General features: G+C 39.1%; 1 protein-coding gene and 1 non-coding gene across 2 annotated transcripts in view; both read left to right on the top strand.

Moving 5' to 3' along the window:
* The window catches only part of IRGM (immunity related GTPase M), a 76,045-nt gene that overhangs the window by 26,118 nt on the left and 21,961 nt on the right, over positions 1-27,966 (top strand). The window contains exons 2-3 of the mRNA XM_030816483.1: positions 14,362-14,496; positions 15,942-16,003. Coding sequence (XP_030672343.1) covers positions 14,362-14,418 — 57 coding nt within the window. The 3' untranslated portion in view covers positions 14,419-14,496; positions 15,942-16,003. The remainder of the gene's footprint in view (positions 1-14,361; positions 14,497-15,941; positions 16,004-27,966) is intronic.
* LOC115831923 lies at positions 21,853-21,977 on the top strand. Its single transcript, XR_004027419.1, has one exon. It is a non-coding gene; the product is annotated as a small nucleolar RNA SNORA77 (small nucleolar RNA).

Here is a 27,966-nt window from a genome sequence, read left to right as displayed (position 1 = left end):
TTAATTTCTCCTTACCATTAGAGCACTCAGTAATCATATAAGTTACGCGATCGTTTGTTTTGCTTAACTGGTTTTTTTTTTCGTTATTTTTGTTTGTTTCTGTTTTTGTTGCTTTTTTGATTTGTTTCCCATTGGGTTCGACCAACTCTATCCGTCTTGACTGAATCTGAAGGAAAGCTCCAAATTATGAGGAATGAGGTCTCTGAAATGGCTAAATTCCCACCAAAAAAAAAAAAAAAAAGTGGTATGGTAGGAGGAGAAAAATGGCCAGAAAAAGGAAAACAAAAAAGGAAAGATTTCTGATTTTGACTACTTAAGGGGCTTTATTTACATACAAGGCAACCCTTTTGCTAGCCAGGTGAAACTGAAAGCAATGGCTGTCACCCCATGCTACAGTTTGATAGCTAAGGTTCTGCCTTTTTTCCACCATGACAGCCTGGATTTTGGTTCCTAAATCAAGTTCTTTCTGGTTTGATACTTGGTACTTCTGAAATAGTGGCAATCTGCTCTAGCTGAAATATGGTAATGAGATTTAAAAAGATTGTGTTTAAAGGAGCTCAAAGGTTAAAGTCAGCTTAATTAAAAGCTAACGCCCAAGATGTGTCTGTGTCTGTGTGTGTTTGTATTTAAAAGACCTTTATATTTGTTTTTTTGTTTCCTTTCCTAGGACATTGTCCTTTTTATTGAGCAAAAGTTTTTTTCTTCTCAGTTGATCAAACTCTGTTTTGTTAATTTACTTCTGTTGTCTCTCCTTTCTCTTGCACCCTCTGCTGCATGAGGGACCTAAAATAGTTTGTAACAGCCTGGGTGGGGTTCCTTAAAGAAAACAGAGAAGGCCCCAGACTCCCTTTGGGGGATAAACCTGTTTTTCCTTATGGAAGCCCAAGCGTGTGAACAGATAAGTTCGTCTCAGCTTTAAACTGCTAGGTATTATGTTACCTGATTTATTGACTAAAATAGTTATTGAAATAGGTTACTCTTGGATTTTTAAAGAAGAGTGTAGGGTAGATGCTTAGAAATGTCTGTTTTAAACAATTTTTTTAAAGTGTACTGTAAAAACATCACATTGTCTAACCTCATAATAATTCTCCCTTTTTGAAAACCCAGGATTAAGTGTGGGCTCTGCCCGGAGCTCATTGATCCAGTTAAAAGATAGGTAGTCCCTACCTAAATATGATTGGTTTTCTTATACAATCCCATGATAGATTTTTGTAAATTTTATGTTTGATTTGACATTCATTTTTAATCTCCCTCTAGCACACCAGACTTCTTTTCTCTGTACCTTATGATGTAAAATTTGCTATTTGATTTTCACTTGAGTTGTTTCCTTTAATATGCATATTTAATGCTATTTAGCTTACAACTACCTAGGGCTGTGAAACAGGTTATCAAGAATTTGAAAGTCTGACAGGAATAAAAAGGTTTTTGTGAATCTATAATATAGTTATTTCTTTTTTTATTATTATACTTTAAGTTTTAGGTTACATGTGCACAATGTGCAGGTTTGTTACTTATGTATACATGTGCCATGTTGGTGTGCTGTATAGTTATTTCTATCAGCATTCCTGATGAAGCTGGGGACACTGAATTTGTAAATTCTGAGACTTTTTTTGCCGGAAGAAACAACTTCCCCATCCCCAGTAGGGGCAACATCCCCTCCCTGACCCACGCTGCCATCAGCTTTTCCACCTTTATCTGAGAAGATAAACCCTGTGCTGCCTGAGACAACAGTGATGGCCTCCCCTGAGGCAGTTGTGAGGCAAGACAATGTTTATTCTCCTCAGGAACCACTCCCAACCTATAACTAGAAGCAGGCCCCTAGAGGTGAGGTTCATAGTGTGACCCACAAGGAGGCGTACTACATTCCAAAAGAACTACTTGAGTTTTCTAATTTATATAAGCAGAAATCTGGAGAACAGGCAGGGGAATGGCTATTAAAGGTGTGGGATAATGGTGGAAGAAACACAGAGGTTGATCAGGCTGAATTTATTGATTAGGGCCCACTACACAGGGATTATGCATTTAATGTTGCAGCTCAGGGAGTTAGAAAGGTTCTAATTGTTTGTTTGCTTGGTTAGCTGAAATATGGGTTAAAAGATCGCCCACTGTGGGTGAGCTGGAAATGCCTAATCTCCCTTGGTGTAATGTACAGGGAGGGATCAAAAGGCTTAGGAAGATTGGGATGCTGGAGTGGATTAGTCACTTTAGACCTACTCATCCAAGCTGGGAGGGTCCAGAAGACATACCCTTCACCAATACTTTGCAAAACAGATTCATGAGGGCAGTATCTGCATCCTTGAAGAGCTCTGTGATTGCTCTTCTCTGTGTGCCAGATCTAACAGTGGGAACCGCAGTCACTCAACTACAAAATTGCAAAATTTTGCAAAACTACAAAAATTGCAATGGGAATAATTGGATCCCGAGGTGGCATGAGCCAAGTGGTGGCACTCAACCATCAAAGGCAAGGTGGGCATAGCTACCGTAATGGACAGCAGAGGCAAAGCAGCAATCAGAATAGTCTGACTCATGTAGAGCTCTGGCATTGGCTAGTTAATCACAGTGTTCCTAAAAGTGAAATTGATAGGAAGCCCACTGCATTCTTACTTAATTTATATAAGTAGAAAACTTCCAGGCCGAGTGGACAAAAGACTAATTTGAATTATATAAACAGAGAATCACGGCCCCTCAATTTCCAGACTTGAACCAGTTTACAGACCTAGAACCCCTTCAATGAAGAGGAGGCCAGGTCTCCTTGAGGAATGACCCCACTACACTACCAACAATTTATGCTGTTAATCTTTCTCCCATCCTTCCCCAAGGAGACCTCTGGCCTTTTACCAGGATAACTGTGCATTGGGGAAAGGGAAATGATCAGACATTTTGAGGACTACTGGACACTGGCTCTGAGCTGACATTGATTTCAGGGACCTAAAACATCATTGTGGCCTCCCAGTAAAAGTAGAGGCTTATGGAGATCAGGTAATTAATGGAGTTTTAGCTTTTGTCTGACTTACAGTGGGTCCAGTGGGTCCCTGGACTCATCCTGTGGTCATTTCCCCAGTGCTGGAATGCATAATTGGCATAGACATACTTTGCATCTGGCAGAACTCCCACAGTGGCTCCCTGACTGGTAGGGTGAGGGCTATTATGGTGAGAAAGGCCAAATGGAAGCCATTAGAGCTGCCTTTACCTAGAAAAATAGCAAATCAAAAACAATATCACATCCCTGGAGGGACTGTAGAGATTAGTGCCACCATCAAAACCTTGAAAGATGCAGGGTTGGTGATTCCTACTACATCCCAGTTCAACTCTCTTATTTGGCCTGTGAAGAAGACAGATGGATATTGGAGAATGACAGTGGATTATCATAAGCTTAACCAAGTGGTGACTCTGATTACAGCTACTGTACCAGAAGTGGTTTCATTGCTTGAGCAAATTAACACATCTCTTGGTACCTGGTATGCAGCCATTGATTTGGCAAATGCCTTTTTCTCCATTCCTGTCCATAAGGCCCACCAGAAGCAATTTACCTTCAGCTAGCAAGGCCAGCAATATCCTATCTTGGGGGTATATAAACTGTCCAGCTTTGTGTCATAATCTTGTTTGGAGAGATCTTGATCACTTTTTCCTTCCACAAGATATCAAACTGGTCCATTACATTGATGACATTATGCTGATTGGACCCAGTGAGCAAAAAATAACAAACACACTGGATTTGTTGGTGAGACATTTGTATGCCAGAGGATGGGAAATAAATCTGACTAATATTCAGGGACCTTCCACCTCAGTAAAATTTCTAGGGGTCCAGTGGTTGGGGCCTGTTGAGATATTCCTTCTAAGGTGAAGGGTAAGTTCTGCATTTGGCCCTTTCTTTTTTTTTTTTTTTTAGAACATGGGTTTTCTTTATTTACAGTCAGTACAGTTTGAATGAGATACGCTATTGCTATCCTCACATTTCATCATAAAATAATCAATTAGATGCCTCAATTATTTTTCATGCAGAAAAATATCATCAACATATGGCAAGATACTCTGATATTATAATTTTTTTTTTTTTTTTTTTTTAGACAGGGTCTCGCTCTTTCACCCAGGCTGGAGTGCAGTGCGCAATCTCAACTCACTGCAAGTTCCACCTCCTGGGTTCACGCCATACTCCTGCCTCAGCCTCCCGAGCAGCTGGGACTACAGGTGCCCACCACCACGCCCAGGGAATTGTTTGTATTTTTAGTAGAGACGGGGTTTCACTGTGTTAGCCAGGATGGTCTCGATCTCCTGAGCTCGTGATCCACCCGCCTCGGTCTCCCAAAGTGCTAGGATTACAAGCGTGAGCCACTGTGCCCGGCCTGTATTCTAAATGTTGAATAGAAATTACAACCCATAACTAACATCAATACCAATTTAATTATGCATTTTTATCATAGTTTTTTTATTATTATTATTATACTTTAGGTTTTAGGGTACATGTGCACAATGTGCAGGTTTGTTACATATGTATCCATGTGCCATGTTGTTTTGCTGCACCCATTAACTCGTCATTTAGCATTAGGTGTATCTCCTAATGCTGTCCCTCCCCCCTCCTCCTACCCCACAACAGTCCCCAGAGTGTGATGTTCCCCTTCCTGTGTCCATGAGTTCTCATTGTTCAATTCCCACCTATGAGTGAGAACATGCGGTGTTTGGTTTTTTGTCCTTGTGATAGTTTACTGAGAATGATGTTTTTCAGTTTCATCCATGTCCCTACAAAGGACATGAACTCATCATTTTTTATGGCTGCATAGTATTCCATGGTGTATATGTGCCACATTTTCTTAATCTAGTCTATCGTTGTTGGACATTTGGGTTGGTTCCAAGTCTTTGCTATTGTGAATAGTGCCACAATAAACATATGTGTGCATGTGTCTTTATAGCAGCATGATTTATAGTCCTTTGGGTATGTACCCAGTAATGGGATGGCTGGGTCAAATGGTATTTCTAGTTCTAGATCCCTGAGGAATCGCCACACTGACTTCCACAATGCTTGAACTAGTTTACAGTCCCATCAACAGTGTAAAAGTGTTCTATTTCTCCACATCCTCTCCAGCACCTGTTGTTTCCTGACTTTTTAATGATAGCCATTCTAACTGGGGTGAGATGTTATCTCACTGTGGTTTTGATTTGCATTTCTCTGATGGCCAGTGACGATGAGCATTTTTTCATGTGTTTTTTGGCTGCATAAATGTCTTCTTTTGAGAAGTGTCTGTTCATGTCCTTCGCCCACTTTTTGATGGGGTTGTTTGTTTTTTTCTTGTAAATTTGTTTGAGTTCATTGTAGATTCTGGATATTAGCCCTTTGTCAGATGAGTAGGTTGCAAAAATTTTCTCCCATTCTGTAGGTTGCCTGTTCACTGTGATGGTAGTTTCTTTTGCTGTGCAGAAGCTCTTTAGTTTAATTAGATCCCATTTGTCAATTTTGGCTTTTGTTGCCATTGCTTTTGGTGTTTTAGACATGAAGTCCTTGCCCACGCCTATGTCCTGAATGGTATTGCCTAGATTTTCTTGTAGGATTTTAATGGTTTTAGGTCTAACATTTAAGTCTTTAATCCATCTTGAATTAATTTTTGTATAAGGTGTAAGGAAAGGATCCAGTTTCAGCTTTCTACAGATGGCTAGCCAGTTTTCCCAGCACCATTTATTAAATAGGGAATCCTTTCCCCATCTCTTGTTTTTGTCAGGTTTGTCAAAGATCAGATAGTTGTAGATATGCGGCATTATTTCTGAGGGCTCTGTTCTGTTCCATTGATCTATGTCTCTGTTGTGGTACCAGTACCATGCTGTTTTGGTTACTGTAGCCTTGTAGTATAGTTTGAAGTCAGGTAGCGTGATGCCTCCAGCTTTGTTCTTTTGGCTTAGGACTGACTTGGCGATGTGGGCTCTTTTTTGGTTCCATATGAACTTCAAAGTAGTTTTTTCCAATTCTGTGAAGAAAGTCATCGGTAGCTTGATGGGGATGGCATTGAATCTATAAATTACCTTGGGCAGTATGGCCATTTTCACAATATTGATTCTTCCAACCCATGAGCATGGAATGTTCTTCCATTTGTTTGTATCCTCTTTTATTTCATTGAGCAGTGGTTTGTAGTTCTCCTTGAAGAGGTCCTTCACATCCCTTGTAAGTTGGATTCCTAGGTATTTTATTCTCTTTGAAGCAATTGTGAATGGGAGTTCACTCATGATTTGGCTCTCTGTTTGTCTGTGATTGGTGTACAAGAATGCTTGTGCTTTTTGTACATTGATTTTGTATCCTGAGACTTTGCTGAAGTTGCTAATCAGCTTAAGGAGATTTTGGGCTGAGACGATGGGGTTTTCTAGATATACAATCATGTCATCTGCAAAGAGGGACAATTTGACTTCCTCTTTTCCTAATTGAATACCCTTTATTTCCTTCTCCTGCCTGATTGCCCTGGCCAGAACTTCCAGCACTATGTTGAATAGGAGTGGTGAGAGAGGGCATCCCTGTCTTGTGCCAGTTTTCAAAGGGAATGCTTCCAGTTTTTGCCCATTCAGTATGATATTGGCTGTGGGCTTCTCATAGATAGCTCTTATTATTTTGAGATACGTCCCATCAATACCTAATTTATTGAGAGTTTTTAGCATGAAGGATTATTGAATTTTGTCAAAGGCCTTTTCTGCATCTATTGAGATAATCATGTGGTTTTTGTCTTTGTTTCTGTTTATATGCTGGATTACATTTATTGATTTGCGTATGTTGAACCAGCCTTGCATCCCAGGGATGAAGCCCACTTGATCGTGGTATATAAGCTTTTTGATGTGCTGCTGGATTCGGTTTGCCAGTATTTTATTGAGGATTTTTGCATCAATGTTCATCAAGGATATTAGTCTGAAATTCTCTTTTTTGGTTATATCTCTGCCAGGCTTTGGTATCAGGACGATGCTGGCCTCATAAAATGTGTTAGGGAGGATTCCCTCTTTTTCTATTGATTGGAATAGTTTCAGAAGGAATGGTACCAGTTCCTCCTTGTACCTCTGGTAGAATTCGGCTGTGAATCCATCAGGTCTTGGACTCTTTTTGGTTGGTAAGCTATTGATTATTGCCACAATTTCAGAGCCTGTTATTGGTCTATTCAGAGATTCAACTTCTTCCTGGTTTAGTCTTGGGAGGGTGTATGTGTCGAGGAATTTATCCATTTCTTCTAGATTTTCTAGTTTATTTGCATAGAGGTGTTTGTAGTATTCTCTGATGGTAGATTGTATTTCTGTGGGATTGGTGGTGATATCCCCTTTTTCATTTTTTATTGCATCTATTTGATTCTTCTCTCTTTTCCTCTTTATTAGTCTTGCTAGCAGTCTATCAATTTTGTTGATCTTTTCAAAAAAACCAGCTCCTGGATTCATTAATTTTTTGAAGGGTTTTTTATGTCTCTATTTCCTTCAGTTTCTGCTCTGATTTTAGTTATTTCTAGCCTTCCGCTAGCTTTTGAATGTGTTTGCTCTTGCTTTTCTAGTTCTTTTAATTGTGATGTTAGGGTGTCAATTTTGGATCTTTCCTGCTTTCTCTTGTGGGCATTTAGTGCTATAAATTTCCCCCTACACACTGCTTTGAACGTGTTCCAGAGATTCTGGTATGTTGTGTCTTTGTTCTCGTTGGGTTCAAAGAACATCTTTATTTCTGCCTTCATTTCATTATGTACCCAAAAGTCATTCAGGAGCAGGTTGTTCAGTTTCCATGTAGTTGAGTGGTTTTGAGTGAGTTTCTTAATCCTGAGTTCTAGTTTGATTGCACTGTGGTCTGAGAGACAGTTTTATAATTTCTGTTCTTTTACATTTGCTGAGGAGAGCTTTACTTCCAACTATGTAGTCAATTTTGGAATAGGTGTGGTGTGGTGCTGAAAAAAATGTATATTCTGTTGATTTGGGGTGGAGAGTTCTGTAGATGTCTATTAGGTCCACTTTGTGCAGAGCTGAGTTCAATCCCTGGATATCCTTGTTAACTTTCTGTCTTGTTGATCTGTCTAATGTTGACAGTGGGGTGTTAAAATCTCCCATTATTATTGTGTGGGAGTTTAAGTCCCTTTGTAGATCAGTCAGGACTTGCTTTATGAATCTGGGTGCTCCTGTGTTGGGTGTATATATATTTAGGATAGTTAGCTCTTCTTGTTGAATTGATCCCTTTACCATTATGTAATGGCCTTCTTTGTCTCTTTTGATCTTTGTTGGTTTAAAGTCTATTTTGTCAGAGACTAGGATTGCAACCCCTGCCTTTTTTTGTTTTCCATTTGCTTGATAGATCTTCTTCCATCCCTTTATTTTGAGTCTATGTGTGTCTTTGCATGTGAGATGCGTTTCCTGAATACAGCACACTGACGGGTCCTGACTCTTTATCCAGTTTGCCAGTCTGTGTCTTTTAATTGGAGCATTTAGCCCATTTACATTTAAAGTTAATATTGTTATGTGTGAATCTGATCCTGTCATTATGATGTTAGTTGGTTATTTTGCTCGTTAGTTGATGCAGTTTCTTCCTAGCCTTGATGGTCTTTACAATTTGGCATGTTTTTGCAGGGGCTGGTACCGGTTGTTCCTTTCCATGTTTAGTGCTTCCCTCAGGAGCTCTTTTAGGGCAGGCCTGGTGGTGACAAAATCACTCAGCATTTGCTTGTCTGTAAAGTATTTTATTTCTCCTTCACTTATGAAGCTTAGTTTGGCTGGATATGAAATTCTGGGTTGAAAATTCTTTTCTTTAAGAATGTTGAATATCAGCCCCCACTCTCTTCTGGCTTGTAGAGTTTCTGCTGAGAGATCAGCTGTTAGTCTGATGGGCTTCCCTTTGTGGGTAACCTGACCTTTCTCTCTGGCTGCCCTTACCATTTTTTCCTTCATTTCAACTTTGATGAATCTGACAATTATGTGTCTTGGAGTTGCTCTTCTCGAGGAGCATCTTTGTGGAGTTCTCTGTATTTCCTGAATCTGAATGTTGGCCTGCCTTGCTAGATTGGGGAAGTTCTCTTGGATAATATCTTGCAGAGTGTTTTCCAACTTGGTTCCATTCTCCCCGTCATTTTCAGGTACATCAATCAGACATAGGTTTGGTCTTTTCACATAGTCCCAAATTTCTTGGAGGCTTTGTTCGTTTCTTCTTATTCTTTTTTATCTTAACTTCCCTTCTCGCTTCATTTCATTCATTTCATCTTCCATCACTGATACCCTTTCTTCCAGTTGATCGCATCGGCTACCGATGCTTCTGCAATGTTTGCGTAGTTCTCGATACTTGGCTTTCAGCTCCATCAGCTCCTTTAAGCCCTTCTCTCCACTGGTTATTCTAGTTATCCATTCGTCTAATTTTTTTTCAAAGTTTTTAACTTCTTTGCTATTGTTTTGAATTTCCTCCTGTAGCTTGGAGTAGTTTGATCGTCTGAAGCCTTCTTCTCTCAACTCGTCAAAGTCATTCTCCGTCCAGCTTTGTTCCGTTGCTGGTGAGGAACTGCGTTCCTTTGGAGGAGGAGAGGTGCTCTGCTTTTTAGAGTTTCCAGTTTTTCTGCTCTGTTTTTTCCCCATCTTTGTGGTTTTATCTACTTTTGGTCTTTGATGATGGTGATGTACAGATGGGCTTTTGGTGTGGATGTCCTTTCTGTTTGTTAGTTTTCCTTCTACCAGACAGGAGCCTCAGCTGCAGGTCTCTTGGAGTTTGCTAGAGGTCCACTCCAGACCCTGTTTGGCTGGATGTCAGCAGCGGTGGCTGCAGAACAGCGGATTTTTGTGAGACCACAAATTCAACTGTCTGATAGTTCCTCTGGAAGTTTTGTCTCAGAGGAGTACCCAGCCGAGTGAGGTGTCAGTCTGTCCCTACTAGGGGGTGCCTCCCAGTTAGGCTGCTCGTGGGTCACGACCCACTTTAAGAGGCAGTCTGTCCATTCTCAGATCTCCAGCTGTGTGCTGGGAGAACCACTACTCTCTTCAAAGCTGTCACTCAGACAGGGACATTTATGTCTGCAGAGGTTCCTGCTGAATTTTTGTTTGTCTGCGCCCTGCCCCTGGAGGTGGAGCCTATAGAGGCAGGCAGGCCTCCTTGAGCTGTGGTGGGCTCCACCCAGTTCGAGTTTCCTGGCTGCTTTGTTTACCTAAGCAAGCCTGGGTAATGGCGGGCGCCCCTCCCCCAGCCTCTCTGCCGCCTTGCAGTTTGATCTCAGACTGCTGTGCTAGCAATCAGCGAGACTCCGTGGGCATAGGACCCTCCATGCCAGGTGCGGGACACAATCTCCTGGTGTGCCGTTTTCCAGGCCCATTGGAAAAGCGCAGTATTAGGGTGGGACTGACCCGATTTTCCAGGTGCTGTCTGTTACCCCTTTCTTTGACTAGGAAAGGGAACTCCCTGACCCCTTGCACTTCCCAAGTGAGGCAATGCCTCGCCCTGCTTCGGCTCGCGCACAGTGCACTGCACTGACTGTCCTCCACCCACTGTTTGGCACTCCCTAGTGAGATGAACCCGGTACCCCAAACTGAAATGCAGAAATCACCCGTCTTCTGTATCACTCAGGCTGGGAGCTGTAGACCGGAGCTGTTCCTATTTGGCCATCTCGGCTCCCCCCCCCCCCTTTTTTTTTTTTTTGAGACGGAGTCTCGCTCTGTCACCCAGGCTGGAGTGCAGTGGCGCAATCTCGGCTCACTGCAAGCTCCACCTCCCGGGTTCACGCCATTCTCCTGCCTCAGCCTCTCCGAGTAGCTGGGACTATAGGCGCCTGCCACCATGCCCGGCTAATTTTTTTGTATTTTTAGTAGAGACGGGGTTTCACCGTGGTCTCAATCTCCTGACCTTGTGATCCGCCTGCCTCGGCCTCCCAAAGTGCTGGGATTACAAGCATGAGCCACTGGGCCCGGCCTGCATTTGGCCCTTTCTACAACAAGGAAAGAGGCATAACACCTAATGGGCCTATTCAGATTTTGAAGACAACATATTCCTCACTTGGATGTGTTATTCTGGCTCATTTATTGAGTGACCCAAAAGGCTGCCACTTTTGAGTGAGTTCCAAAACAGGAGAAGGCTCTGGAACAGGTCCAGGCTGCTGTGCAAGCTTTTCTTCCATTTGGGCCATATGACCCAGCAGATCCAATGGTGCTTGAAGCATCAGTGGCAGAGAGGAATGTTGTTGGGAGCCTTTGGCAGGCCCTCATAGGTGAATCACAATGGAGACCTCTAGGATTACGGAGCAAGGCCCTGCTATCTTTTGCAGATAACTACTCTCCTTTTGAGAGACAGCTCTTGGCCTGTTACTGGGTTTTGGTGGAAACTGAATATTTGCCTATGGGTCATCAAGTTACCATGCAACCTGAATTGTCTATCATGAACTGGGTGCTTTCTGACCCATCTAGCCATACAGTGGGGCACGCACAGCAGCATTCCATCCTCAAGTGGAAGTGGTGTATACATAATTGGGCTTGAGTAGGTCCTGAAAGCACAAGTAAGTTACATGAGGAAGTGGCTCAAATGCCTATGTACTCCACTCCTGCAACCCTGCCTTCTCTCCCCTAGCCTGCACTGATGGTCTCATGGGGAGTTCTTTATGATCAGTTGACAGAGAAAGAGAAGACTAGTGCCTGGTTCACAGATGGTTCTGCATGACATGCAGGCACCACCCAAAAGTGGACAGCTGCAGCAATATAACCTCTTTCTAGGACATTCCTGAATGACAGTGGTGAAGGAAAATCTTCCCAGTGGGCAGAACTTTGAGCAGTGCACCTGGCTGTGCACTTTGCATGGAAGGAAAAATGGCCAGATGTGAAATTATATACTGTAGCCAATGGTTTGGCTGGCTGGTTAGTGACTTGCAAGAAACATGACTGGAAAATTAGTGACAAAGAAATTTGGGAAATAGGTGTGTGGATGGACCTCTCTGAGTGGTCAAAAACTGTGCCATTTGTATCCCATGTGAATGTTCACCAACAGGTGACCTCAGCAGAGGAGGATTTTAATAATCAAGTGAATAGGATGACTCATTCTGTGGACACCACTCAGCCTCTATTCCCAGCCACCCCTGTAATTGCCCAAGGGGCCCATGAACAAAGTGGCCATGGTGGCAGGGATGGAAGTTACACATGAGCTCCGCAACATAGACTTCCACTCACTGAGGCTGACCTGGCTACGGCCACTGCTGAGTGCCCAATTTGCCAGCAGCAGAGACCAACACGAAGCCCTTGATATGGCACCATTCCTTGGGGTGATCAGCCAGCTAATTGGTGGCAGGTTCATTATATTGGATCTCTTCCATCATGGAAAGGACAGCAGTTTGTCCTCACTGGAATAGACACTTACTCTGGATATGGGTTTGCCTATCCTGCACACAATGCTTCTGTCAAGACTTCCATTCTTGGACTCACAGAATGCGTTATCCACCATCTAAAATCATGGTATTCCGCACAGCATTGCCTCTGACCAAGGCACTCACTTTACGGCTAAAGAAGTGTGGCAGTGTGCTCATACTCATGGAATTCACTGGTCTTACCATGTTCCCCATCATCCTGAAGCAGGTGGAATGGCCTTTTGAAGTCACACTTACAACACCAACTATGTGACAATGCTTTGCAGCGCTGGGGCAAAGTTATCCAGAGGGCTGTGTATGCTGTGAATCAGCAGCCGATATATGGTACTGTTTCTCCCATAGCCAGGATTCACAGGTCCAGAAATCAAGGGGTGGAAGTGGAAGTGGCAGTACTCACAATCACCTCTAATGACACACTAGCAAAATTTTTGTTTCCTCTTCCCATGACATTATGTTCTGCTGGCCTAGAGGTCTCAGTTCCAGAGGGAGGAATGCTGCCAACAGGGGACACAATAACGATTCAATTTAACTGGAAGTTAAGATTGCCACCCGGACACTTTTCCTACCTAAGTCAACAGGCTAAGAAGGGAGTTACAGCATTGGTTGGGGTGATTTTCCCAGACTATCAAGATGAAATCAGTCTACTACACCACAGTGAAGCTAAGGAAGAGGATGTGTGGAATACAGGAGTTAGGACATCTTTTAGTTTTACCATGCCCTGTGATGAGGGTCAATGGGAAACTACAACAGTCCTATTCAGGCAGGACTGCAAATGGGTTCCAGACCCCTCAGGAATGAAGGTTTGGGTCACTCCACCAGGTAAAAAACCATGACCTGCTGAGGTGCTTGCTGAAGTCAAAGAGAATACAGAATGGGTAGTAGAAGAAGGCAGTCATCAATGCCAGCTACGACCACGTGACCAGTTGCAGAAATGAGGACGATAATTGTCATGAGTATTTCCTCCTTATTTTGTTAAGAACATGTTTGTGCATTTATACACTTGTACTAAGAAAATATCTTCATTTTATTTACTTTTTTATTCATCATATAAGATTATTGACTTTATATTAGCATTTAAGTGTTGTTAATTTTATGTAATAGCATTTGGGTTGGAATTGGTGCATTTCCAGTTGTACGAAGAATAGTTGCATTATGTTAGGTGTAATTATGACATTATTATTGTCTTTGTTTGAAGATTATGTATGATTTCAGATGCATATGGGTTCAAGTTGACAAGGGGAGGACTTGTGATGGTTAATATTGCCAACTTGATTGGAGTGAAGGATGCAGAGTATTGTTTCTGGGTGTGTCTGTGAGGGTGTTGTCAAAGGATATTAACATTTGAGTCAGTGGACTGGGAAAGGCAGACCTACCCTCAATCTGGGTGAGCACATTCTAATCAACTGCCAGTGAGGCCAGTTAAAGCAGGCAGAAGAACGTGGGAAGACTAGACTGGTTTAGTCTTCTGGCCTACATCTTTCCCCCATGCTGAATGCTTCCTGCCATCGAATATCGGACTCCAAGTTCTTCAGCTTTGGTACTCAGACTGGCTTCCTTGCTCCTCAGCTTGCAGATGGCCTACTGTGGCACCTCACCTTGTGATTATGTGAGTCAATACTCCTTAATAAACTCCCTTTTATACATACATCTATTAGTTCTGTCCCTCTAGAGAACCCTAATGTAGTAGGTGTTATTATCATTCCCCTTTTAAAGATGAATAAATCAAAACACAGAGAGGGTAAGTAGCCTGCCCAGGATCACACAGGTTTTAAAACAGTGACACCTGAGGATAGGTTGGGTACCATGCTTGCTAACCCTATGGGGCAGTGACTTCACTCTGCAACCTTATGAAGCCCTCTGAATAATTACCTCATTTTTATTTTTTAGAATTTCACGGGTGACCTAAATAACCACTAGGTGTTTTAGTTTCCTAGTTTGCATTTTTGCCTAACTTAAAGATTTCAGGTCATTGAATTTCATTTGCTTATACTTTTTTGTTTGCTTGTTTAAATCAATTTTGCTTCTTGCAAAAAACAAGCCTTGTTTTCCTCAGAGCTCTAGAAACCAACAAGTGTATGCAAACCACAGCCACGTACCTCTTGCTTGCTGAAAGGATCCTGAGAGAAAAGCAAGACAAAGAAATACAGATGAGCTCTGCAAGCCCTAGAAATAGCAAGGCCCAGCTCAGGTGAGAAAACAAATCTTCACTGATTTTAGTAAGTTTAAAGTTTGGAAATAGTAAACTTTTTTTTTTGTTGTTAATGCTTCCTAACTTTGTGAGGCTAGAGAGTACAAATAGTGATCCCAACTTCCTGACTCAGCTTCCTGATCTGTAAAATGGGAGTAATAATCCTCTCTACCTCATGGGATTGTGGTGAAAGATATGCAAATCAATAGATGTGAAGTACTTAGGACAGGGCTTCATGTGTTTGTTGCCATTGCTATGAATTTTCACCACCGTTATTGTCTTCAGGAATAAATGACTCCCCTTCTCTCTTCCTTCCTCTACCTCTTCCTTCCTCTCTTCCTCTCTTCCAGCTCCTCCTCCTCTCTCCTCATCTTCCCACCTTTTTTTGCCATATTACTTTCCACTTAAAATCAAAACATAGAAAGGGTTTATTTTTTGAGCTCATCACTATGAAATTTATTTAGAATTTATCTTTATCCATTTAGATATAGGTAATTTGTAGAACTGTAGTAAAACTGAAGGGTATTCCCAATTCTGAATAAATCTTATTTGTGCATCCAAATATGTATATTTATTACTGTTATAAGGTCTATATAATTATTATTATCGTGTAATTATTATTATTGAAAAAGATAAATGTATAATTATTGTTATATTATTATTATTGAAAATTTGTTATGAGAATAATTATTATTGTCTCTTAGGATTCTTTCAGCAAGAAAGAAATAAGTGGCTGCAATGTGGGTATACCTGTTGGTTTCCAGGACTCTAAGGAAAACAAAGTTTACTTTTTACAAGAGGCATAATTGATTTAATGAAGCAAACAAAAAAATACTAGCAAAATTCAATGACTTGGAATCTTTAAATTATGCAAAAATACAAACTAGGGGTCAAAACACCTAGTAATTACGTAGGTCACTCTTGACTCTTGAAATTCTAAAAACAACTGCATAAAAATGTTCATATTAGAAAAATCCAAAATGCTGATGGTGAGATGGATGTCAGTGTCAGATGCATAAGAAAAGGTAATGAGTAAAAAGGGACAGGTAAATGAAGCTTCCAAGGATGTGCAGATTATCCAAAAATTTAATTGCGTGCCAGTGTTTATTTTTGTTAAACTGGCTTACTTGCTTCCATCAGAAGTAAGAAATGTAGATGAGGTTTGTGTTACATAAATGTGCATTGAAACACCAGTGTCAATCAGAAAAATTAGAAAACATCTTTGTTTTCAGATTCTCTTTGCATTTATCAGTAATAAGCACTAAAGAATTATTCATGTGTTAAGAATGTGTCATCATTAACCTCTTTGAATGAAAGCAATGTATTCATTCATCCATTTAAAAAGTAATGCTTGCCAAGTACTTAGTCTGGCCAGGCACTGTGCTGGCTAGGCACTGGGGGCATAACTTCCACAAGGCTCACATTCCCTACCCACTCTCTTGCAGCTGGCCTGCCGTGAGACATACCTCAAGAGGACTCCAGAGAATTCCATAAGGCCCAGAAATATGTAAGTATTTAGAAACTTTCTACAGTGAAAATACACAATGAACACTAAGGATAGAAGCAACAGCTAAGATCACTTTTTATAAAACGTACAGTGTGGGTCACAGCTCATTGTGATGGGGTAGGCCAAGGCATGAGATTCCAGAGAAAGAGCCCAAGGTAAAATTCAAGGGTACACTTACTTCTTAGGGTGGCTTCTTCAGCTGAGTACCAGATAAAAAAATAGCTTGTGTTGAAGCAGTATATTGTAAGACTAAGGTGTGTCTTAAACTCAGGAATTACTCTCAGAACGAAGAGCTGCTCATAACGTGAGCAGCAGGCAAGACCTAAGACTAGTTGAGGGATCAGCAGGCTCTAGTCTCCCACTTTCTTCCCTATATAAGGTATGTGCTTGCTAGTGGATGGGCAAACTGGAGTGATCTGAACCATTAAAATTCCCCTCTTTGGATTTATAATTGAATATACATTAATTAAATAGTTTTGTATGACTCCACTGTCATTATTTATATAATTGTTTATTTAAGCTTAGAACATTCAGTCAATTGTGAAAGATATGAACAGCTTTTTATCCACTCAAAAATGCCAAATTGTTTTCTACATGTTCCTAAAGTGAGGGTCCCCAGCATGTGTAGCAAGTGTCCTGTTTTTCGTTCCTTGTTTAGTTCATTTAAGTGTCTGTGGGTATATCTGCAAAAACTCATAAGGCAACTGAAAAATTGTAGAAATTTGTGCTTAAACCGAAATTAAGAACCTGGGTTTATTTTAGTAAATCTTTCTCTCCAGTTTTCTAGAAACATCCTAAAGATATACATCCTTTATACAGACACTAACCATCTCAGGAACCACACACTCCCACTGAATGTTGCATGTGATAGTTTCCCCTATGCAGAGGTCCATCTGTTAGTCCAACCTGCAGCCTCCTGTCCTCCTAGGTCATGTAGCTAGGTCAGATCACTCACCCAGGCCAGGAAAGCCCTCCCAATGGGAACCCACTTTTTAGTTGTCCAGAGTATACCTTCTTGCTATCATATTCAACTGTATCATTCAGCATGTTAAATAATTTTCACTTTTCATGTGGGAAAATGTTTCATATTTTCATAAAGAGTACCTCATGGAAGTTAATCATCATTGAAACAAAACTGTGCCTTTGGTTTGTGTTGTCCTTGATTTCAAACTTCTTCAGTTATTAAAAAATGGTTGGGCTGGGCACAGTGGCTCATGCCTGTAATCCCAGCACTTTGGGAGGCTGAGGTGGGCAGAACACCTGAGGTCTGGAGTTTGAGACCAGCCCGGCCAATGTGGTAAAACCCTGTCTCTACTAAAAATACAAAAATTAGCCAGGTGTGGTGGCACATGCTTGTAATCCCAGCTACTCAGGAGGCTGACGCAGGAGAATCGCTTGAACCTGGGAGGTGGAGGTTGCAGTGAGCCAAGATCATGCCATTGCACTCCAGCCTGTGTGACAAAAGCGAAAGTCCATATTGAAAAAAAAAAATGGCTTTGGTTTTTAAATATCCAAGTATGGGAAAGCCAAAGATCTCCCCAGATTCAATTCAAACAAGATGACACCAAGATATATTATAATCAAACTGTCAAAAATTAAAGAGAATTTTGAAAGCAAGAGAAAAGAAGCATATAACAGATAAAGGAGTTCCAATTACAGGCCAGGAAAGAGTGGGATGATATATTTAAAGTGCTGCAGGTGAAAATTTGCCAAACTATCCTTGAGAAACAAGAGATAATGGCTTTCCCAGACAAACAAAAGCTGAGGGAGTTTATCATCACCAGACCCATGTTACAAAAAAATGCTAAAGGGAGTTATTCAAGCTAAAGGAAAAGGACACTAATTAGTAACATAAAAACATATGAAAGTATAAAAAAACTAGTGAAAGTGAAAACACAATAGAATTCAAAATGCCCTAATACTGTCATGGTGGTGTGTGAATCACCTATATCTTTAGTATAAAAGTTAAAAGATAAAGTTATTAAAAATAATAATAGCAATATAATCACTGCAGTAATTTAAGGACTACATAATACAAAAAGATGTAAATAGTGATATCAAGAACAACATGTGGGAGAGGGGCAGTAAAAGATTAGAGTTTTTTAATGTGATCAAAGATAAGTTGCTATCCAGTTAAAATAGCATAATTAGTGTAAGATATTTTATATAAGCCTTAGGAAAACCACAAAGCAAAAACCTATATTATTTACACAAAAGATAAAATGTAAGGAATCAGTGAGGCACAGTGGCTCACCTTGTAATCCCAGCAATTTGGGAGGCTGAGGTGGCCTGGATCACTTGAGCCCAGGAGTTATTGGCTGTCTGAGAAACATAATGAAAGACTGTCTCTGCAAAAAATACAAAAATTACGCAGGTGTGGTGGCACCCACCTGTAGTCGCAGCTGCTCAGGAGGCTGAGGTGGGAGACTCAACTGAGTCTGAGAAGTCGAGGCTGCAGTGAGTCGTGATCATGACACTGAACTCTAGTCATGATCATGAGACTGAACTCTAGGTGACAGAATGAGGCCCTGTCTCAAAAAAAAGAGAAAAAAAAGAAAAGAAACAGAATCAATGTATGCTGTAGAGAAAATCACCTAACCACTAAAAAAGATAGCAAGAGAGGAAGAAAGGAACAAAGAATCTACAGAACAACCAGAAAATAATTAACAAAATGATAGTACTAACTTCTTACTTATCAATAATTATCTTGAATGTAAATAGATCAAATTATTCAATCAAAAGAGAGTGAATAAATGATTTTTTAAGTGACCCAACTATATGCTGCTAAAAGAGACTCACTTCAACTTTATAACTGAAAGTCATATGGAAAGAAAGTGAAAGGATGAAAAAAGATAAACCATGTAAATAAAAACCAATAAAAAAAAGAGCAGGAGTACCTATACTTACATCAGATAACATAAACTTTAAGTCAAAACTTCAAAAAGAGACAAAGAAAGTTGCTATGTAAGGGAATCAATTCATCAAGAAGATAGAACTATTGTGAATACATATGCAACCAACATCTGAGCACTTAGATGAATGGAGCAAATATGAATAGATCTGAGGGAATATATAGATTGCAATACAAAAATAGTAAGGGACTTCTCTACCACAGCTTCAACAATAAACAGATAATCCAGACAGAAAATCAATAAGGAAACATCAGACTTAAACTACACTTTAGACCAAAGGGACCTGACAGACATATACAGAAAATTTCATCCAAAAGCAGCAGAATATACATTCTTTTCAAGTGTACATAGAATATTCTCCAATATAGATCATGTGTTAGTTCACAAAACAAGAAATAACAAATACAAAAGGATTAAAATTATATCAAGTATCTTTTCCAACCACAATGGTATGAAACTAGAAATCAATAATGGAATTTTGGGAATTTCTATGTATTTCATGGAAATTAAACAGCATGCTAACAACCAATGGATCAATGAATAAATTTAAAGGAAAACTAAAAAATATCTTCAGACAAATTACAGTGGAAACAAAATATATCAAAATATAAGAAATGCAGGAAAAGCAGTTCTTTTTCTAAATAATACTCTGTTGTGCACTTATGCAAAAGCAGTTCTAAAAGAAAAGTTTATAGCAATAAATGCCTACACCACAGATAAATAAAGATCTCAAATAAACAATGTAATATTATACCTCAAGGAACTAAAAAAATAAGAAAAACTAAGCCCAGAGTTAGTAGAAAGAAGGAAATAATAAAGATCAGAGCTGAGATAAATAAAATAGAAACAAGACAAACAATAGAAAGATCAAATAAACTACATTTGTTTCTTGACAAACAAATTGACAAAGCCTTAGCTAGACTAAGAAAAAAAGCAAGAAGACAAAATCAGAAATGAGTTGTAATATCCGAAATACATTACAATTGAAATACAAAGAGTTGTAAGAGACTACTATGAATAATTATAGGCCATCAAATTTAATAACCCACAAGAAGTGAATAAATTCCTAGACCCATACAACCTACCAAGACTGAATCATGCAGAAATATAAAATCTGAAAAGACCAATAATAAGTAAGGAGATGAAAGTAGTAAGAAAAATTCTGCCACCAAAGAAAAGCCCAGGACCTGATGGCTTCATTACTAAATTCTACAAAGTATTTAAAGAAATAGTACCAATTCTTCTCAAACTCTTCAAAAAAAGTTAAAGAAGGAATACTTCCAAACTGATTTTATAGGGTCAGAGTTACTCTGAAACCAAATCCAGATAAAGACACTACAAGAAAAGAAAACTGTAAGCTAATATCCCTGATGAATATAGATGCAAAAATCCTCAACAAAATACCATGAAATCAAATGTAACAGAATATTAAATGGATCGCTCACCACCACCAAGTGGAGTTTATTCCAGGAATACAAAGATGGTTCAATATACACAAATCTATAAATGTGATATATCACATTAACAGAATGAAGGACAAAAGCCATATAATCATATCAATAGATTCAGAAAAAGCATTTGATAAAATTAAATATTTTTCATAAGGAAAACTCAAAAAATTAGGTGTGGATGGAACACCTCAGCAAAATAAATGCCATATATAACAAATCCATAGCTAATTTCACACTCAATGGTGAAAACTGGAAATCTTTCCCTTTAAGATCAGGGACAAGACAGGGATGCCCAAATTTTCCACCTCTATTCATGTACTGGAAATCCTAGACAGTAATTAGGCAAAAGAAAAAAAAAAAGGCATCCAAATTGAAAAGAAATAAGTTAAAGTGTGCCTGTTTGCAGACACATGATATTGTATGTAGAAAATATTAAAAGACTCCAACAGAAAACTGTTAGAAAAATAAACAAATTCAGTAAAATTGCAGGATACACAATCAAAAATCATACAAAAATCAGTAGCATTTCTGCACACTAATAGTGGCTAGCTAAAAGAAGAAATTAAAAAAATTCTATTTACAATAGTTACAAAGGAGATAAAAGACCTGTACACTGAAAATTACAAAACATTGATGAAAGAAATTGAGGATGATGCAAATAAGTAGAGAATATGCCATGTTCATGAATTGGAAGAATTAATGTTAAAATGTTCATACTACCAAAAGTGATTTATAGATTCAATACAATTTCCATCAAAATTCCATAGAAATAGACAAAATTCCACTTTTCACAGAAATAGACAAAACAAACCTAAAATTCTATGCGGCATCAAAAGACCCCAAATACCCAAAGAAATCTTGACCAAAAACCAAGACAAGCAAAAAAACCTAGAGGTATCAAACGATCTGATTTCAAAATCTACTCCAAAGCTATAGTAATCAAAACAGCATGGAACTGGCATAAAACAAGCACACAGACAAATGAAATGAAATAAAGAGCCCTCAAATAAATCACATTTACAATCAATTGATTTTTGGCAGAGTTTCCAAGAACACACATGGAAAAGGACAGTCTCTTCAATAAATGGTGTTGGGAAAACTGGCTCTCCACATGCAGAAGACTAAAATTAGATCTTTATCTCACATTATATTAAAAAAATTAACTCAAAATGGATTAAAGACTTAAATGTAAGACCTGAAACAGTAAAACTATCAAAAAAAACATAAGAGAAAAGCTCTGTGACACTGGTCTGGGCAAAGATTTTTGGAATATGACCCCAAAAATCACAGGCAACAAGAGCAATAATAGGCTCGTGTGATTACATTAAAGTAAAAACTTCTGCACTGCAAAGAAAACAACCTACAGAGTGTGGAAAATATTTTCAAGCCATACATCTGATAAGGGCTTAATATGTAAAATATATAGGGGAAGTAAAATGGCTCGATAGTAAGAAAACAAATAACCCAAATTAAAAATAGACAAATTGCAGACTCACTCTGAACCTGACTGCAACCCAAGATGGATGCTTTTTTCTTCTGCCAGAACAACATTCTGGGGTGCTGTGGCCACCCGACCTGTCAAGAGTGATGTAGCTGCCCAGGAACACAGGGTGCTAGAGAACGAAGGACAAAGGACCTGAATAACACTTCTAAAAAGAAGGTATACGAATGGCAAGCAGGTATATGAAAAAATGCTGACCATAACTAATCAGAGAAATTCAGATTAAAACCACAATGAGATATCACTTCACACCTGTTATAATGGCCATTATAAAAAAAGACAAAAGATAACAAGTGTTGGCAAGGATGTTAAGAAAAGGTAACTGTTGGTGGTGATGTAAGCTGGTCCAGCCATTATGGAAAACGTATGGGGTTCCTAAAAAAAAATTAAAAATAGAAGTACCAAATGATCCAGCAATCCAACTATTGGGCATATGTCCAAAGAAAATAAAATTGGTATATCAAAGAGATATCTACACCTCATGTTCATTGCAGCATTATTCACAATAACCAAGATATGGAATCAAGCTAAGTGTCACTCAGCAGTTTAATGAAGGAAATGTGGTGTATATGTATGTAATGGAATATTATTCAGCCTTTAAAGAGAAGGAAATCCTGTCATTTACAACAACATGGAGGAATCTGGAGGATATAATGTTAAGTGAATTAAGCCAGGCAGAGAAAGACAAATACTCTATGATTTCACGTGTATGTGAAATCTAAAAACATTGAACTCATAGAAGCAGAGAGTAGAACGGTAGTTTCCAGGGACTGTGAGGAGAAAGATGGGGGAGATGTTGGTCTAAGTATACAAAATGTCAGGAGAAAAAGTTCAAGCAAACTATAGTTAATGTATTTTATTCTTGAAAATCACTACATTATTATATCATTCAACATCCCTTGTGGTCAGCTCTCTGATAACCTCTTCAAATCCCATCACTCTTTGTCTAGCAAAATAAAAAAAAATGATTCCAAGATGCTTGTAGTTCTGTAGGTTGGTGCCAAAGTAATTGCGGTTTTTGCCATTACTTTTAAATGGCAAAGAGTTAAGTTGAAAACTTACAGCAAGTAAAGTAGAAATTATGAGTTCTCCTGGAACTAAGGAGACATATCACCAAGCTACGGAGGGAAAGCTCTGGAGGACCACATTCTAGGAATACGTGTGATGAGAGGTAAAGTGATGATGTATCCTTTGACATCCTTAGATTTTATATCCTTAGACCAACATCTCCTCCATCTTTCCCTTCACAGTCCCTGGAAACTACCATTCTACTCTCTGCTTCTATGAGTTCAATGTTTTTAGATTCCACATATATGTGAAATCATACAGTATTTGTCTTTCTCTGCCTGGCTTAATTACTTTTAAATGGCAAAAACTGCGATTACTTTGGCACCAATCTAATAAAAGTCTGCTTGCCAGGTTTTTCACACACTACCAGCTCTCCCTAACTCATCCACCCTCTTAAACTTAATTTACTTATTCACCAGGCATCATCACTTTACCTCTCATCACACATATTCCTAGAATGTGGTCCTCCAGAGCTTTCCCTCCATAGCTTGGTGGTATGTCTCCTTAGCTCCAGGAGAATTCATAATTTCTACTTTACTTGCTATAAGTTTTCAACTTAACTTTTAAACTTGCCTCTACCCAGCCCCAGAATTTGGTAAATATCTTGAATGGAAGGCTGGCTCTCTTTCTCAGATGCCTCAGGTCATTGTTTTATCACCTGAGACCCAAGCAACTGCTGATAATTCTGGTTTCTCTGTCCCCCATAGTGCCCTCTTCCTGAGCCCAGCTTGAGTTTCAGCTTCTTGCCCTATCCCCAAATCACTAAATACATTCAGGGAAAGCTGTAGATCTTGAGCTTATTTATGAAAATTTCTCTCTCCTTGAAATTGTGCTCCTTTTAGTCCTCATTACTTCTAAGGGTCTTAATCTTTTAATGTATAATATGACTTTGTAAAATATATGGTTTTCAAGTTATTCTTAGTGAGGGTATTATTGAGAAGTTAACTACTTCATCACATACTAAATGGAACAAAGTCTTTGTTGATACAAGATATTTATGACAGGAAAAGAGTTCTCATTAACTTATAATGAGCAATATGATCAAGGAAAGTATATTTGTTATGTCACCCACTACCATAGAGATCTATATTGTGAAACCAGGAATTGTACAGGTCTTGATTCAAGGGATGAATGTTTATTTTCCTATTAGAATCTGCTTCTTAATCATAAAGAGTAAAATTATGATACTATATTGCAGCCATAAATCTGTATGAATGATTGTCTTGATTTAGAAAAAATAAAAGGAAGAAGTACATGAATAAGGAACAAGACTTTAAAAGTCAAGAGCAGATTTGATCTTGCTGTGTGGTTTTCTCCTCATTCCTTCTGCCCACAATATTCAATACTTCAAACTCTTTCATAACTAAGCCTAACTCCAGCTCTCCTTCCTAAATAAATAATTCACATTTTGGCCCAGCAGTTGCCTCCAATTCAGGCTGTATTTCAGCCTTAAGGACACTGGGACTTTAATCTGCTTCAGTGATGGGCTGTTATTTTTATTTATTTATTTATTTATTTTTTGAGGTGGAATCCCACTTTTGTCACCGAGGCTGGAGTGCAATGATGCAATCTCAGCTCCCTGCAACCTCCCCCTCCCAGGTTCAAGCGATTCTCCTGCCTCAGCCTCCCAAGTAGCTGGGATTACAGGCACCCACCACCATGCCTGACTAATTTTTGTATTTTTAGTAGAGATGGGGTTTCACATGTTGGCCAGGCTGTTCTTGAACTCCTTCCTCAGCTGATCTGCCTGGCTCAGCCTCCCAAAATTCTGGGATTACAGGCGTGAGCCACCGTGTCCGGCCTGATGGGCTGTTATTTGACATTAACCCTCCCACTAAGAAAAGCCGATTAAAGAAAAAAGAAATGTTTACAGGTGGAGAGGAGTTATAAGCCAAAATAACTGAGTCTCATATTTGAAGCTACTTTTTACCTGTGGGGATTTTCAATTTTGCAAGCAATGGTTGAGAGCCTGAAAATCTGAGCAGAGCTAGCAACAGACTCACAGAACAGAGGGGACAAAATCTGGAGTTCAGAGCCTGCTGAGGAGGAGAGGCTGTGGTAAAGACCCCAGGCTTTGGATGAAGGGATGCCCTAGATAGTAGAGAGGACAAGAAACAGATCAGCCTCAAATCTTAACAGGAACCAGAGGAAAAGAAAAGCCACATTCACTCCAAGAGAAAAACAATAAGAACTTAAGAACTCATTGAACTTAAAGAAATCCAGGAGACAAAGAATGATACATTCAAACTGTGGAGACAAAATCACTTCAAACCTAAAATCCTAAATTCATAAAAACAAAATTCTTCAAATGTGGAAGTGACGTGAAGACACTTAGAGACAGCCAGAAACTGAAGAACTCATCACCAGCAGACCTACACTAAAGCAAACACTACAGGGTGTTCTTAAGGCAGGAGCAAAATGATCTCACAAGGACACTTTCAGATTCAGGGAAAATAAAGGCAACAGAAAAGCCAAATATATTAGTAAAGCTAAAGTAATATGTTTTTAATGAAATAATAACATCTTATGGGACTTAATGTCTACATATATATAAATGCATTATATATGTTTATATGCATATATGTACATGCAAATCAAAATAACTAAAATATACAACAATAAAACATAAACTTGGAGAAAGGAAATGGAGATAAGATTCTATATCTTACCAGGAAGAGGTAAAAGTATTGATTTTTATTACAGCTGAAAAGATATAAATTACACATTGTATTTCTAGGGTAAGCATAAGAGAATAAATAGAATGCATAACTAACAAGCTAAGAGAAAAATGGAATACTAAAAAATATTCGTTACACTTCAAAGCAAGACTAGAAAGAACACAAAACAGGCAGAAAAAGTCAATAAAAGATGTTAAGATAGTAGACTTAAACCCAAATTCATCATACTGTCATTAAATGTTAATGGACAAACTACTACACAAATGGCAAAGATTATTAGTGACATTAAAGAAACTATATGCTTATATTTGACATACATTTTAATTATAAGAATTTAGAAATTTTGTACATAAAAGGATGAAAAAAGTACATCACTCATACACTAATTAAAAGAGGGTTGGTACAGTTATATTTATATCGGACAAAGTAGACTTCATGACAAGGAAACGCTTACTGGTAATAAAGAAGGAAAATTCACCAGGAATATATAATAATTATTTTTATTTAAATATCAGCAACCAACATATATTGGCATGTTTGTCCTCCATTTGAAATATACTGCATTTCTAAGCTAAGGGTATATATGAGGTAAAATGTTCTCCATCACCAGAGAAGGATGTCTTTTTAACTTCAGGTAAAAGAAAGAAATCATATTGTGACACCCTTGCACATTAAGCACCAAGATTCCATGATTCTGTGATTCTGAGTCTCCATGGTGTTTTAAGTCTCCGATTCCAGTCCAAAGCAGTTCAGTTTCTGAGAAAGATCATGTCATTTTCACTGTCCTGTCTGGGAATTCCTGTAGCAGGTATTTTGACCATACTGTTGAGAGCCAAGGCAAACACAAGGAATATCTTAAAAGTAGCAGATAGCACACCTGCAGGGTGTGACAGTAACTACATTTAGGGAGAAGAGGAGGACAAAACAGCATATTTGGTTATTCCATAGCACTGGCATACTCTGATTTTAGACAGGATTTAAAAGCTCTTGCTGGGCACACTGGCTTGTGCCTATAATCCCAGCATTTTGAGAAGCTGAGGCAGGAGTTCAAGAACAGCCTGAGCAACATAGTGAGACTACTTCTCTAAAAAACAATTAGGGGGCTTAGTGATGCATACCTTAGTCCTACCATCTTAGGAGGCTGAGGCAGGAAGATCACCTTATCCCAGTAGTTGTAGACCAGCTTGGGCAATATAGCAAGACTCTGTCTCTAAAAATAAGAATAAAACAGGGTCGGTGTAGTGGCTCACACCTGTAATCCCAGCACTTTGGGAGGCCGAGGCGGGTAGATCATGAGGTCAGAAGCTCGAGATCATCCTGGTTAACATGATGAAACCCTATCTCTACTAAAAAAATACAAAAAATTTAGCCAGGTGTGGTGGCGGGCACCTGTAGTCTCAGCTACTTGGGAGGCTGAGGCAGAAGAATGGCATGAACCTGGGAGGCGGAGCTGGCAGTGAGCCAAGATTGCGCCACTGCACCCTAGCCTGGGCGACAGAGTGAGACTCTGACTCAAAAAAAAAAAAGAAAAGAATAAAACAACCCTTGGGAAGTATTTTGAAGAGGTTGGAAAATTCACCTGCTGCTTGATATGGGTACCCTTTGCAATGACATGTTATATAGATGAGTGCCATGTTCTGAAATTCTGCAGACAGGACATAATCATTGTCTTTTTTGTAAATAAGTATATATAATCCAATAACCCTGGACAAGAAATATCTGACAGAAACCATTAGAAGCGAGACTGTAACTTTAAATATATAGGTGGAAATGTTACAAAGGAGAAGTGAAAATATTACAGATATTAAAAAAGGTTTCCAAATAATGCTATTGCTTTATAACTTTAAATAATATGAAGATCCTTTTTCAAGAGACAAAGTTCTCATGGGAATAATTTGAACTATGATTTAAAAATATAAAGTAGATTGCATTTTTCATATTCAATTCTTTTTTTATTACCCAACATAGTTATTATTATTTATTATTATTATACTTTAGGTTTTAGGGTATGTGTGCACAATGTGCAGGTTTGTTACATATGTATCCATGTGCCATGTTGGTGTGCTACACCCATTAACTCATCATTTAGCATTAGGTATATCTCCTAATGCTGTCCCTCCCTCCTCGCCCCACCCCACAATAGTCCCCGGTGTGTGATGTTCCCCATCCTGTGTCCATGTGTTCTCATTATTCAATTCCCATCTATGAGTAAGAACATGCGGTGTTTGGTTTTTTGTCCTTGTGATAGTTTACCGAGAATGATGGTTTCCAGTTTCATCCATGTCCCTACAAAGGACATGAACTCATCATTTTTTATGGCTGCATAGTATTCCATGGTGTATATGTGCCACAT

The sequence above is a fragment of the Nomascus leucogenys genome, chromosome 2 (assembly GCF_006542625.1).
Source record: "Nomascus leucogenys isolate Asia chromosome 2, Asia_NLE_v1, whole genome shotgun sequence".
Lineage (NCBI taxonomy): Eukaryota > Metazoa > Chordata > Mammalia > Primates > Hylobatidae > Nomascus > Nomascus leucogenys.
This window is presented reverse-complemented; position numbering and strand designations above follow the sequence as displayed.